The sequence below is a fragment of the Sciurus vulgaris genome (assembly GCF_902686455.1).
Source record: "Sciurus vulgaris genome assembly, chromosome: 17".
In the NCBI taxonomy this organism is placed as follows: domain Eukaryota; kingdom Metazoa; phylum Chordata; class Mammalia; order Rodentia; family Sciuridae; genus Sciurus; species Sciurus vulgaris.
In genome coordinates this window covers 52,306,464-52,316,514 of record NC_136478.1, presented here as the reverse complement: position 1 = coordinate 52,316,514, position 10,051 = coordinate 52,306,464, and the positions used below count along the sequence as shown (strand labels likewise).

The 10,051-nt window shown below is 51.7% G+C and overlaps 2 protein-coding genes and 1 pseudogene across 3 annotated transcripts in view; 2 read left to right on the top strand and 1 right to left on the bottom strand.

Annotated features, from left to right (window-relative positions):
- The first annotated feature begins 219 nt into the window (after positions 1–219).
- On the top strand, positions 220–9,977 carry EXOSC5 (exosome component 5). The gene is made up of 6 exons (XM_079118429.1): positions 220–520; positions 5,874–5,987; positions 6,473–6,594; positions 7,603–7,743; positions 8,859–8,948; positions 9,667–9,977. The coding sequence occupies exons 1-6, from the start codon at positions 373–375 to the stop codon at positions 9,757–9,759; spliced, it is 708 nt and encodes a 235-aa protein (XP_078974555.1). The 5' UTR covers positions 220–372; the 3' UTR covers positions 9,760–9,977.
- On the top strand, positions 3,594–5,099 carry LOC306647691 (lysM and putative peptidoglycan-binding domain-containing protein 1-like; annotated as a pseudogene). The gene has a single exon. The product of its transcript is annotated as a lysM and putative peptidoglycan-binding domain-containing protein 1-like (transcript).
- Positions 6,588–10,051, bottom strand: part of TMEM91 (transmembrane protein 91) — a 25,220-nt gene continuing 21,756 nt past the window's right edge. The window contains exon 5 of the mRNA XM_079118439.1: positions 6,588–6,714. Coding sequence (XP_078974565.1) covers positions 6,679–6,714 — 36 coding nt within the window. The 3' untranslated portion in view covers positions 6,588–6,678. The remainder of the gene's footprint in view (positions 6,715–10,051) is intronic.

The following is a 10,051-nucleotide window of genomic DNA, read 5'->3' as shown; positions in this document are numbered from 1 at the left end:
TATAGATGGAGAAGACAATACATAGTCCTAAAAGTTATTCTGATCTCTTCACTGTAATCACTCTTATAATTCGCAGAGAAGAGGACAACCTGACGAGAGCCTCCGAGGTTTAGGGCCGGGGGGCCTTGGGTAGGATGAGCCCACGCCAAGGCCCGCCTCCTTTTCTCGATTGTCCAATGGCTTTGCCAGAGTTGGGAGGTGGGATTGGGCGGAGCCAGATTGTTGGTAAACGCTGAGACACGTGCGGGAGCCAATTCTGACTGTGCCCCGGCCAGGCGCGTGCGCACTGAGTACGCAGCCTGTACGCAAGCGCGCCGCGCCCAACGGTGCGGAAGCTACATTGCCGGCCCCTAGCACGTGGGGTCTGGGGAAATGGAGGGGCCGATGCGTGCTGACGCCAAGGTCTGCAGTGAGGGTGGAACAGAATCCAGCCCTCGGGGCCCAGGCTGTAGCCTCCGGCACTTTGCTTGTGAACAGAACCTGCTATCCCGGCCCGATGGCTCTGCTTCTTTTCTGCAAGGTAAGAACTTAACCCAAAATTGCCTGAGCCACGTATACCTAGGTTGTATTTGTCTTGAAGAATGACTATGGTGTACCCTACAATGGCGTGCCCATCTTGCGATATTAGCTGGTTTATGCCCGCCCCCCGCTCCGATGCAGAACTTCTGATCCGAGTGAATACTTCAGGATACACATTTCTCGCTCCTGACTGCAACGTTTTCTCCACCCAGGTAGAAAATTCTCAGAGTAAGACAGGGGCGAACCACCCCATAAAAGTTAATATTCCAGAATAGGGAAAAATCTCAACAGGGTAAATAATCCGCCTTCACTAGTTTTCTTCCCCTGCCTCTCACACGCACATCCTAGGGCCCTACATCACCTCAGAGGCACATATGTGCATTTGCACAAATATCACTTGAATAAGCACATCACCACCACAGGCTTAATTATAATTACACCATGGCAAATTTTTTTACACAAGTAAATATTCTCAGATCAAAGATGATGTCCCTACCCTGGGCTGACAAATATCTTCTTCACTCCCACCCCACCAATTGAGCAAATATCCCATTACCGAGGTACATATCTCAGCATATGAGTCAATCATTGTAGGTGGAAAAGAGAAGAGGCCCCAGGCCCTTCCAACTTTGAGCTCACGGGGTGTGAGAAGCTAGCAAAGGAGACTGAGAAGGAACTGCTAGTGAGGCAGGGGAAAACCAAAAGAAGGTGGTAACTGGAACCAAGAGAAAACAGTGTTTGGGATATAAGGACTGACCAGCTATTTCTCTCTGAGAGGCTGGATCATGTGAAGGTCAATAATTTGGAGGTCATTGGTGACACTGACAATCTGCTGCAGTGGAGCCATTGGGTCAAGATAAGGAAAAACAGACAACAAGTGAAGACAGCACTTCAGGAATTTTGCTGTGAGAGGATCAAGTAAATGGGATGAATGTGGGGTGGAGAGAGGGGAGACTTGTTGGAGTCACATCCTGGAGAAGACAAGAGGATAGGGACTCCATTGCTTAGGTGTAACAGTTCATCTGAAGTAACAGGAATGAAAACCCCAGCAAGAATCGAATTCTGCTTGGGTAAGAATATGGCTTCAAGGTGGATTCTTCTGGAGCTAAGGTCATCATCTCCCATGTGAGGGTAGATTGGGTTTCCTAGGAAGAGAATCCCTCAGTTGTTCAGCAGCTCCTACTCTCAGGCCTTCCTGCAGCATACCTCTCTTGTTGGTTTCAGATGCCTGACTGTTCTTAGAACCTAAGGAAGAGAAGGCAAGGCACTGCAGCAACTTAGCGCCTGTAGTCCCTGCTACTAAGGAGGATAGCTTGAGCCAGAAGTTCCAGACCAGTTTGGGCAACCCCTGACTCTTAAAAAATAATGAGAAAGGCAGCCCCTTCCCTTTCTAAACCCAAACCCACAGAGCCCTAGAGCAAATGGTAATCCTTGCAGACTCTCAAAAAGTGCATTCCAAGTACTTCTGGCCTCAGAATCTCTGGCAAAGTTGTAAGAATACAGAGCCCCAGAACCCACCACACACCTAGTCTGGCCCTGCTTTTTTTCCCCCTTCAGTGTTGGGAATTGAACCCAGGAGCACTTTACTACTGAGTTACATCCCCAACCCCTTTTTTTGTTTGTTTGTTTGCTAAGTTGCCCACTGGCCTCAAACTTGCAATCCTCCTGCCTCAGCCTCCCAGGTTAAGATTACAGATTTGCACGTGCCTGGCAGAAGCAAGCATTTCATATTTAAATCAAGTCCTGCAGTGATTCTGATTGCAAGCCAATGTTTAGAAGCATAGGCTAGAGCACCTGTGGTTTATTGTTTATTTGTTTTTTGTTTTGCGGTTCTGGGTATCAAACTGAGGACCTTGTGCATGTAGGGCAAGTGCTGTATCATTGAACTGTAGCCCAGCTCTGTTTTTTAACACTGCAGATTGTAGGCTTGGCTACATGTTAGAATTAGCTGAGGGACTTTGAGGCATCCAGTGCCTGTGCCCCACCTGTGAGCAGTTAAATTAGAAGCCTTGGGGGAAGCACCTGGGCATAGGAATCTTTTAAAACTCCCTAGTGTGCAGCCAGGGTGAGAACCACTGCGTAAATGAGTTGCAACCAGTATTATTTTTAAGTGGAACAGAAAAGAAAATGTTAAAAGTAGAATTGTTTTATGCTGCCTTCATTCCATTTACACACATTTGTGTGAGTTTTGGGTTGTCCTTTAAAATGTATATCTTATGGGAGTTATAGTAAGAGAAGTTTGGAAGCCATTATTGTTTGAATCCAGTCTCTTCATTTTGGAGATGGTAAAACTGAGGCTGAAAGAGGTCAGCAAAATCACGCAAGATCTAAGGGGAGGCAGAGAGGATTAGAAGCCAGGCTTGTTATTTTCCAGGTCTCACCTCCCCTCACCTGTTCATATCTGCTCTCGGGAAATAAGCAGGAGTCAGGATACTTCCCACCTCCAGAGATGTATCCCTTTCTTAGGTATTTGGGCTACTGCAGAATTTGGGGGTGAGCACTGGACTGGGGGAAGCTTTGGAAAGAGGAATTGAGACCAGCTTCAGTAAGAGGGAGGAAGGTTCGCTTTCAGGAAAAATTACTGTTGAAGTTAATAATATCAGCCCTGTGGACACAGAACATTTTGGGAAATGAAGTCTTTTTTCGAGCTTACTGCTCAGCTGGATCCAGGTCCTAATGTCTTGGCGAATTCAAGGCATTTGGAGGGTCAAGAACCTGTCTGTGGAGCCTGAGTTTAAGAGTGTAAGCTGTCTGATGCAGAGCTAGCCTTTCAGGATCTCAGAGTTGACCGTGTACTACAAACTCGAAATCCTCACGTGCCTCGTCTTTGGCCACACCCTACTTGGGGTGGGCCTGATTTGTTCCTGACCCTAACATGTGAACCTTGGAATGGGACAGAGCTGGAATGTGGGGGTGCCTCAAGACCTGGCTACCTGACTTGGGGACAAACTGAGGAGAGTTTTGAGGAAGGGGTCTAGAGTTCAAAGGTCAGAGGTTGAAGTAGCAAGGAGTTGTGGGGGGGTCAAAAGTTGGAGGAATGTTGAGAAACTCAGGCACTGACAGATTTGTGGGTAATGGGCTTAGAGGGAGAAGTCCGGGGTGGGGAGGAAGGTGGGCATAGTGTTGGGGAAAGAGGGGAGACACTGGGAGAGGAGAGAGAAGGGGAAAGGAATTCTCTGAATATCCATTCCTTGAGCCGGGCTCCTTTCTACAGAAGTCGGTTGCGATCAGCCTGCTCCCCAGTGAAGGAAAGACATCTGGGGCATGATTTGGAACCCAGAGACACCCCAGCTGGACTAGCGCTTAAATACCACATGATGATGGAACAGATTAAGTGTGCAAACCACCTGTATAATAATGACTCCATCTTCCTGAGGAAAACCCTCTACGTCCCCATCCTGACAAAACCCAGAGAGACCTGTTCACTGGTTGGAATTCTGAAGGAGAGGGAGAGGAAGAGGTACACCCAAGTAAGCGTGAAGTCAGCCACCCTCAGCCGAGAGGAAGAAACGAGAGGTTTAGGATGAAGTCCTCCCCACACCTGACCGGAGGCCCTCCCCGACTCCCATCCTCAACCTCTGCCTCTGATTTCCTTGAGATGCTTGATTCACAGATGACCCTGTCAAAGAAAGCTGCCACCCAGAAGCTGAAAAAAGAGGAAAGCAGGGTGCCTGGGGAAGGCGTGGGCTCCATCTGAGCGCCCTCGGGTGCAGCAGTGCGCAGTCCTAGGTCCTGTGCCATTGACCCAGACCTCTCGGGTCCAGACACTATGGGACCAGGAGAATGAGATCTTCAAATTCTGATGTCCCCAGAACTGGCTGAGAGACGTAGGACATTGAAGGAACAGGGGGAGAAGAGCCTGACGTGAGACCCAAGGACATGGCTTACCAGCCTGCCTCCCTCTGCTCCAGCTGTCCTCCCTAGCCTCCTTACCCACCAAGAGTTCCTTGTCCTGGGGCATTTTTCTGTCAAGAGTAGGAGATGGACCCAGTGACTTAGGAGGCTGAGGCAGGAGGATCACAAGTCCAAGACCAGCCTCAGCAACTTAGCAAGACCCCAGGCAACTTAGACCCCATCTCAAAATAAAAAGGGCTGAGGATGTGGCTTAGTGATTTAATGCCTCTGGGTTCAATCCCCAGTACAAAATAAAAAAGAGTAGGGAATGGGGCCTAGACCCCCATCCAGTTCTCAGGCTGAATCTAGAGTAGCCTTTGGATTCAGAAGCTTCCTTTTATGTTCCTGTTACCTTTTGCCATTTGCTGGCCTCACAGCAGGGAAGCAGATGCTCCCTCTTAACTTACTCCCCATCTCCTACTGCGTTGCCTAATTCATTTGATGCTATATTGAAGTAGTATTTCCTATACCTAACTCCCACTGTTACCTGGAAAATGGGATTTCTGTAGCTCTGAGGTGAGGAGAACCCAGAAACAGTGCCTCCTTACCCAAGCTGTGGAGGAAGGGAGAATCATGGTCTAGCGCCACCATGGAGAAAGGTGGTCTGTGCAGGGTCCTCCTTTCCCCAGCCCCAAAGTGAAGGATCTGGGTTCAGTCTACAGTTTTCTGGAACTCTGAGAAGCAGCAGCAGCTGCTTTTCTTCCAGTTCTCCCTTCTAACCCGTCAGCTCAGCCTGCAGGGGAGGAAGGATGGTAGAAGCATTGCCTCCGCGGTTGAGAGAGTCTGCCGCATCCTGTCTGCACTGGAGCCTGTCTGTGAGCTTGTTCTTGCTGCATATTTATTTGCAGTTTGTAGCACTGGTCTGCAATACTGTTTGTTTTTTTCTTAAAGAGAAGCAGGCCAGGGAACCTCAGTGATACTGAAATATGCCTCAGTTTCATGTTCATATGGGGGAGATGGAACGTGAGATTAGTGTATAGGCCTCCTTTCCTCTGTGATGATCCTAAGTACAAGAAACTGCAGAGATTAAACACTGAGCTGGTGGGGTTAGTGAATAATACCAGCTGAAGTTCACTGTGCTCTCCACCTGGGCCGGGCAGTGTCCTCTGGTGTTTTGAGTGAAGCGCACTTTTTTTCCCTTCTTGCCGTGCTGGGGATGGAACCCAGGGCCTTGCACGTACTAGGCAAGTAAGTGCTCTACCACTGAGCTGCACCCTGAGCGCTGAACTGTGATTTACTCCTCACAAGAACACTATGAGGGAGAGGCGGCTCTTATCCTGTTTTATAAATGAGGAAGTGGAGGCAGAGAGAAGTAAAGTGGGTCCTCAAAGAATCACGTCCAACAAATGGTGGAGGTGACCTGAGGAGCCCAGGCCATCAGGGCCCTTGTTGTTACATGCCGCATATTGGGCCCCAGAAGCAGGGAAGGTTGTCTAAAGCTTCCCCTGCTGTCTCCTCAGGTGATACCTCTGTCCTGGCTGGTGTGTATGGGCCAGCCGAGGTGAAGGTCAGCAAAGAGATCTTCAACAAGGCTACACTTGAAGTGATCCTGAGGCCAAAGATCGGGCTGCCTGGTAACTGGGTCCGGCTAACCCTCTGAAGGTCCAGTCCATTGGGACCTTGCCCAGCTCCTTCCTGCCTGTTTTCCCCAGTCTCTACTGCACCGCCTGGTCAGGTCACCTCTCTGCTGTTGCCACCTCTTTCTCTAACTCTGCCTCGTCTCAGTGTCTGTCAGTGTTCCCTCTCTGTCCTCTCTTCCCCGCCAGCTCCTCTTTTAACCTGTTTTTCTGCCCTTTTACCCTGTCTCCTTCACTGCCCTGGTCTGGGCCAGCTGGGTAGCAGTGGGCATGGGCAGCAGCACAAGACTCCCCAGTGTTCCTTCCTCGGGTGCTGATGGTAGCTGGGGTGGGTGGGTAGCAGTCAGGCCCTGCCCCCTTCCCACTGGTAATCCTCTGTCCTGCACTGAACCTTTCACAGGGCTTTCCTCTCAGTGGCGGGGCAAGTGGAGGGGGAACAGGAAGAAAGGAGGAACCTGACCATCTCCCCTCAATTTCCCTAGGTGTAGCCGAGAAGAGCCGGGAGCGGTTAATCAGGAACACGTGCGAGGCAGTAGTGCTGGGAGCGCTGCACCCCCGCACCTCCATCACTGTGGTGCTTCAGGTGGTCAGCGATGCAGGCTCTGTATCCTTCCCTTGGCCACCTCTGACAGGAGGTACTCCAGAACCGCCCTGATGGCGTCCTCGCTGGTGGCTCTGTAACACACTGTCAGCCAGAAACCTCCAGACACTTGGCAGGCACCAACTGGAAAAGAAGGAAAGCAGACACAGCTTAAGTGCTTACTGTGTACCAGGCACTGTTCTAAGCACCTTAGACACTTAAACCCATTGAATCCTCTCAGCCCATAAATCAAGTGCCTTTATGTTCCCTGTGTAAGTGGCACTCCAGGACTTGGGCCCAAGCCATCTGGTTCTAGAGCCCAAGGACTTTAGCAGATGTTTCAGATGAGAAAACCAAGGCTCGGAGAAAGGAAGTGCCTTGCCTACTAAGGACACGGTGGACAGCAGCAGAGGCAGAACTCACCCAGGTCTGTCTACCACAGAGCCTGTGCCAGGGACCACCAGCCTGCCCCTTAATGTGGGTTGAAGCCCAGAGGAAGCGACAGGCTTAGTGGTAGGGCTGGAAATGATTATAAAGCCAAAACCGTTCTGCACTCTGCTAAGCCTGGGGAAGAAAGACAGGAGGACACTGAGGCAGCTCCAGCCTGTGACCCCCCCCCCCGCCAAGGCAACAGCAATGACAGCTCCTCCCTCCACCCTGACTCCATCACCTGGTGTCCGGGATGGCGGACGGATTCCTGGGTGCTGGGCCTGGTTTTGCCAGTGGCTCTTCCATGTGACCTTGGGAGGTTTCTTCCTTCTGACTGTTTCCCTGAAGATACTTGTTATATACTTTTAGTATATGCTTGTTAAATATCATGATCCCCTTGAAGCAGATGAGATTGAGACTCAGAGCAAGTCACGTGTTCGAGGTCACACAGCTGAAAGATGGCAAAGCCAGGTGTGAGACAGGGCTTACTCGATCCCAGAGCTGCTTATCCCCCGTGCCATGCTGCCTTTCTAGGATGTGTGAGTGATGTCTGCCGTGGGCTCTGCAGTCGATGTTCTTCTTAACTGCTCCCGTTGTGCTCAGCTCCTGGCCTGTTGCCTGAATGCCGCCTGCATGGCATTAGTGGATGCAGGTGTCCCCATGCGAGCTCTCTTCTGCGGGGTCACCTGTGCCCTGGACTCTGATGGGACCCTGGTTCTAGACCCCACAGTCAAGCAAGAAAAGGTAGGTGTGAAGGGCTGTGGCCAGGTGGCTCTGCCTGCCCTCCTCCAGGCCTCACTTGTCTCCAAGTCAGTCGGCGCACACGCCTCAGCCCCAGTTGGCAGGCCCTGCTCCGTCCGTCAGGGTTCACTCGGCTGCAGGTGCTGCAGCCCAACTCAGACTTGCACAAACCAAACAAGAATTTGTTGGCTTTTGTTTCCAAACCCTGAAAGAACAGGTCTAGTTAAAACCAGGACTTCAAACAGTCGGATTTCCTTCCTTCATTTCTCACCCCTGCTTTTTTCTGTGCGTTGGCTTCATTCTTTCTGCCCAGCATCTCTCCTGAGGCTGAGGCTGCCTCCGTCAGCCCCATCCTTTCATCTTAAGAGGCTGGGGTAGGGATATACCTCAGTGATAAAGCGCTTGCCCAGCATGTGCAATCCCCAGTACTGCCAAAAAAAAAAAAAACAACAGAGGGCTGGAGCGCTTTCTTGATCCACTCAGGTTTGCAGTGTCCTGGGTTCTTTTTGGGGTATTCTCATGGTCATAGCCAGTCAGGAAAACAAAACGACACTTGGGGTACTTAAGATGGATGAATTTAATATAGGGGACAATGTTGGAAGAGTCTGAGGCAAAGGGGAAGCTCCTGCTGGGCTGTTGGAGACGTACGTCATTGCAGTTGGTTCTAGTTGCACAAAAGATGTCCTGCCTCTCTCCTGGCTGCTGAAGTGCAGGACCCACATCTCTTCTTTGGCTATTACAGCAGCTGCCACTGTCAGATGAGGACTGAGATGCTCTTCCCCATCTCCCAAGAGATTTTTTTTACTGGTTGAACCTAACAGCAAGGGAGTCTGAAGAACATAGTCCACTGGTCCCCAGCCCTTGCAGTACAGAGCCTGTAAAGGGTTGGCTGGTGGAAAGGTGCCTGGTAAATGACCAGCACTGGCTCCCGTAAGGGGCAGTTGGGGTACCTGACTGGAAGAAGGGACGTAGGGACCAGTTCTACAAAGGAAAGGTAAAGAACTGTGACCCAGGATCAGAGTAGTATGTAGACAAAACAGCTGCACTCGAGATGTGAGCACCTTGTTGTGGGAAAGGGGCTTTGAGGTGCCCCACTATCTCCTGCCTCTTGTCCCTAGGAGGCCCGAGCAGTCCTGACCTTTGCTCTCGACAGTGTGGAACGGAAGCTACTGATGTCCACCACCAAGGGGCTCTACTCTGATGCTGAGGTACCAGGATGGGGTGGGGGTGAAAGCCAGAACCTTCTCTCCCACGCTGACACGGGGTCTTGTCCCAACTCCTTCCTTGCCTCCCTGTCTGCAAGCGGCGTGGGGGACTTCGATGTTTGTAACCATGGAAACCTTTGTGGAAATTTGGAGGGAAGCCCAATTTGTGAGATAGGGAAAAAGGCAGAACATCTGAAGGCCCCCAGGTTCAAGCTCAAGGCAGGAGCCCCCCAGAGTGCAGGGACTCTAGGTACAGAGCTTGGAGCTGTGGGGCCAGGAGGTCTCCAGTAGCATTTCCAACCCGGCACTCCTACGGACCTAGGAATATGTGGCAGTAAAGATTTGGGGGTCTCTGACTCCCTGGCTGTAAATCCCAAGGTCTGTCCAGTTCTGTGAGCTCTGAGGCGCGTGGCTCTGCAAGGTCGGGGGGTGTCTTCCAGGGTGTCTGAGTGCTACTCCCATTGGTCTAAGATCTGGTTGCTGCCAGCCTCAGATCCCTGAAGCATTTTCCTCCTGCTTTCCACTAAGACAGAGCTTATGAAGAGGGAAAGAAGTGCACTCAAGATAATCCCCTCACCGTGTGCCTTGCCTGGGGTAGGAAGGAGAGGTGGTAGGCTTGGGGGCCCTGGGAGTCTGTGGGATTCGGGAACCTCTTGGGCCTGCTGGGCTGCAGGTGGGTGTGGGGCGAGGTCCCAGCACTGACTTGCCTCTCCCCTCCCAGCTCCAGCAGTGCCTGGCTGCAGCCCAGGCTGCCTCGCAACACGTCTTCCGCTTCTACCGGGAATCGCTGCAGAGGCGCTACTCCAAGAGCTGAGGCAAGCCAGGGCAGGGCGCCCCTCCCGCTGCCACCGCCCACCACCTCCAGGCTGGAGCAGGCCAGCACCCAGCGCCCCTCTGTCCTGTGTGCCCTCATGGCTTCAGGCACAGTGGCTGCGGGGGCTCTACTGGGGTGGGAGGAGGCTTGGCCCCGGACAGCCCCAGCCTAGGTTATAGGCCCCTCCTCCCAAGGACATTAAAGGGAGCTCACCCGAATTGAATGAATGAGGATCCATTCATTCCAACCAAGGTCTGCCAGCACCTACTGCATCAGGCCCTGCTGGATGCTG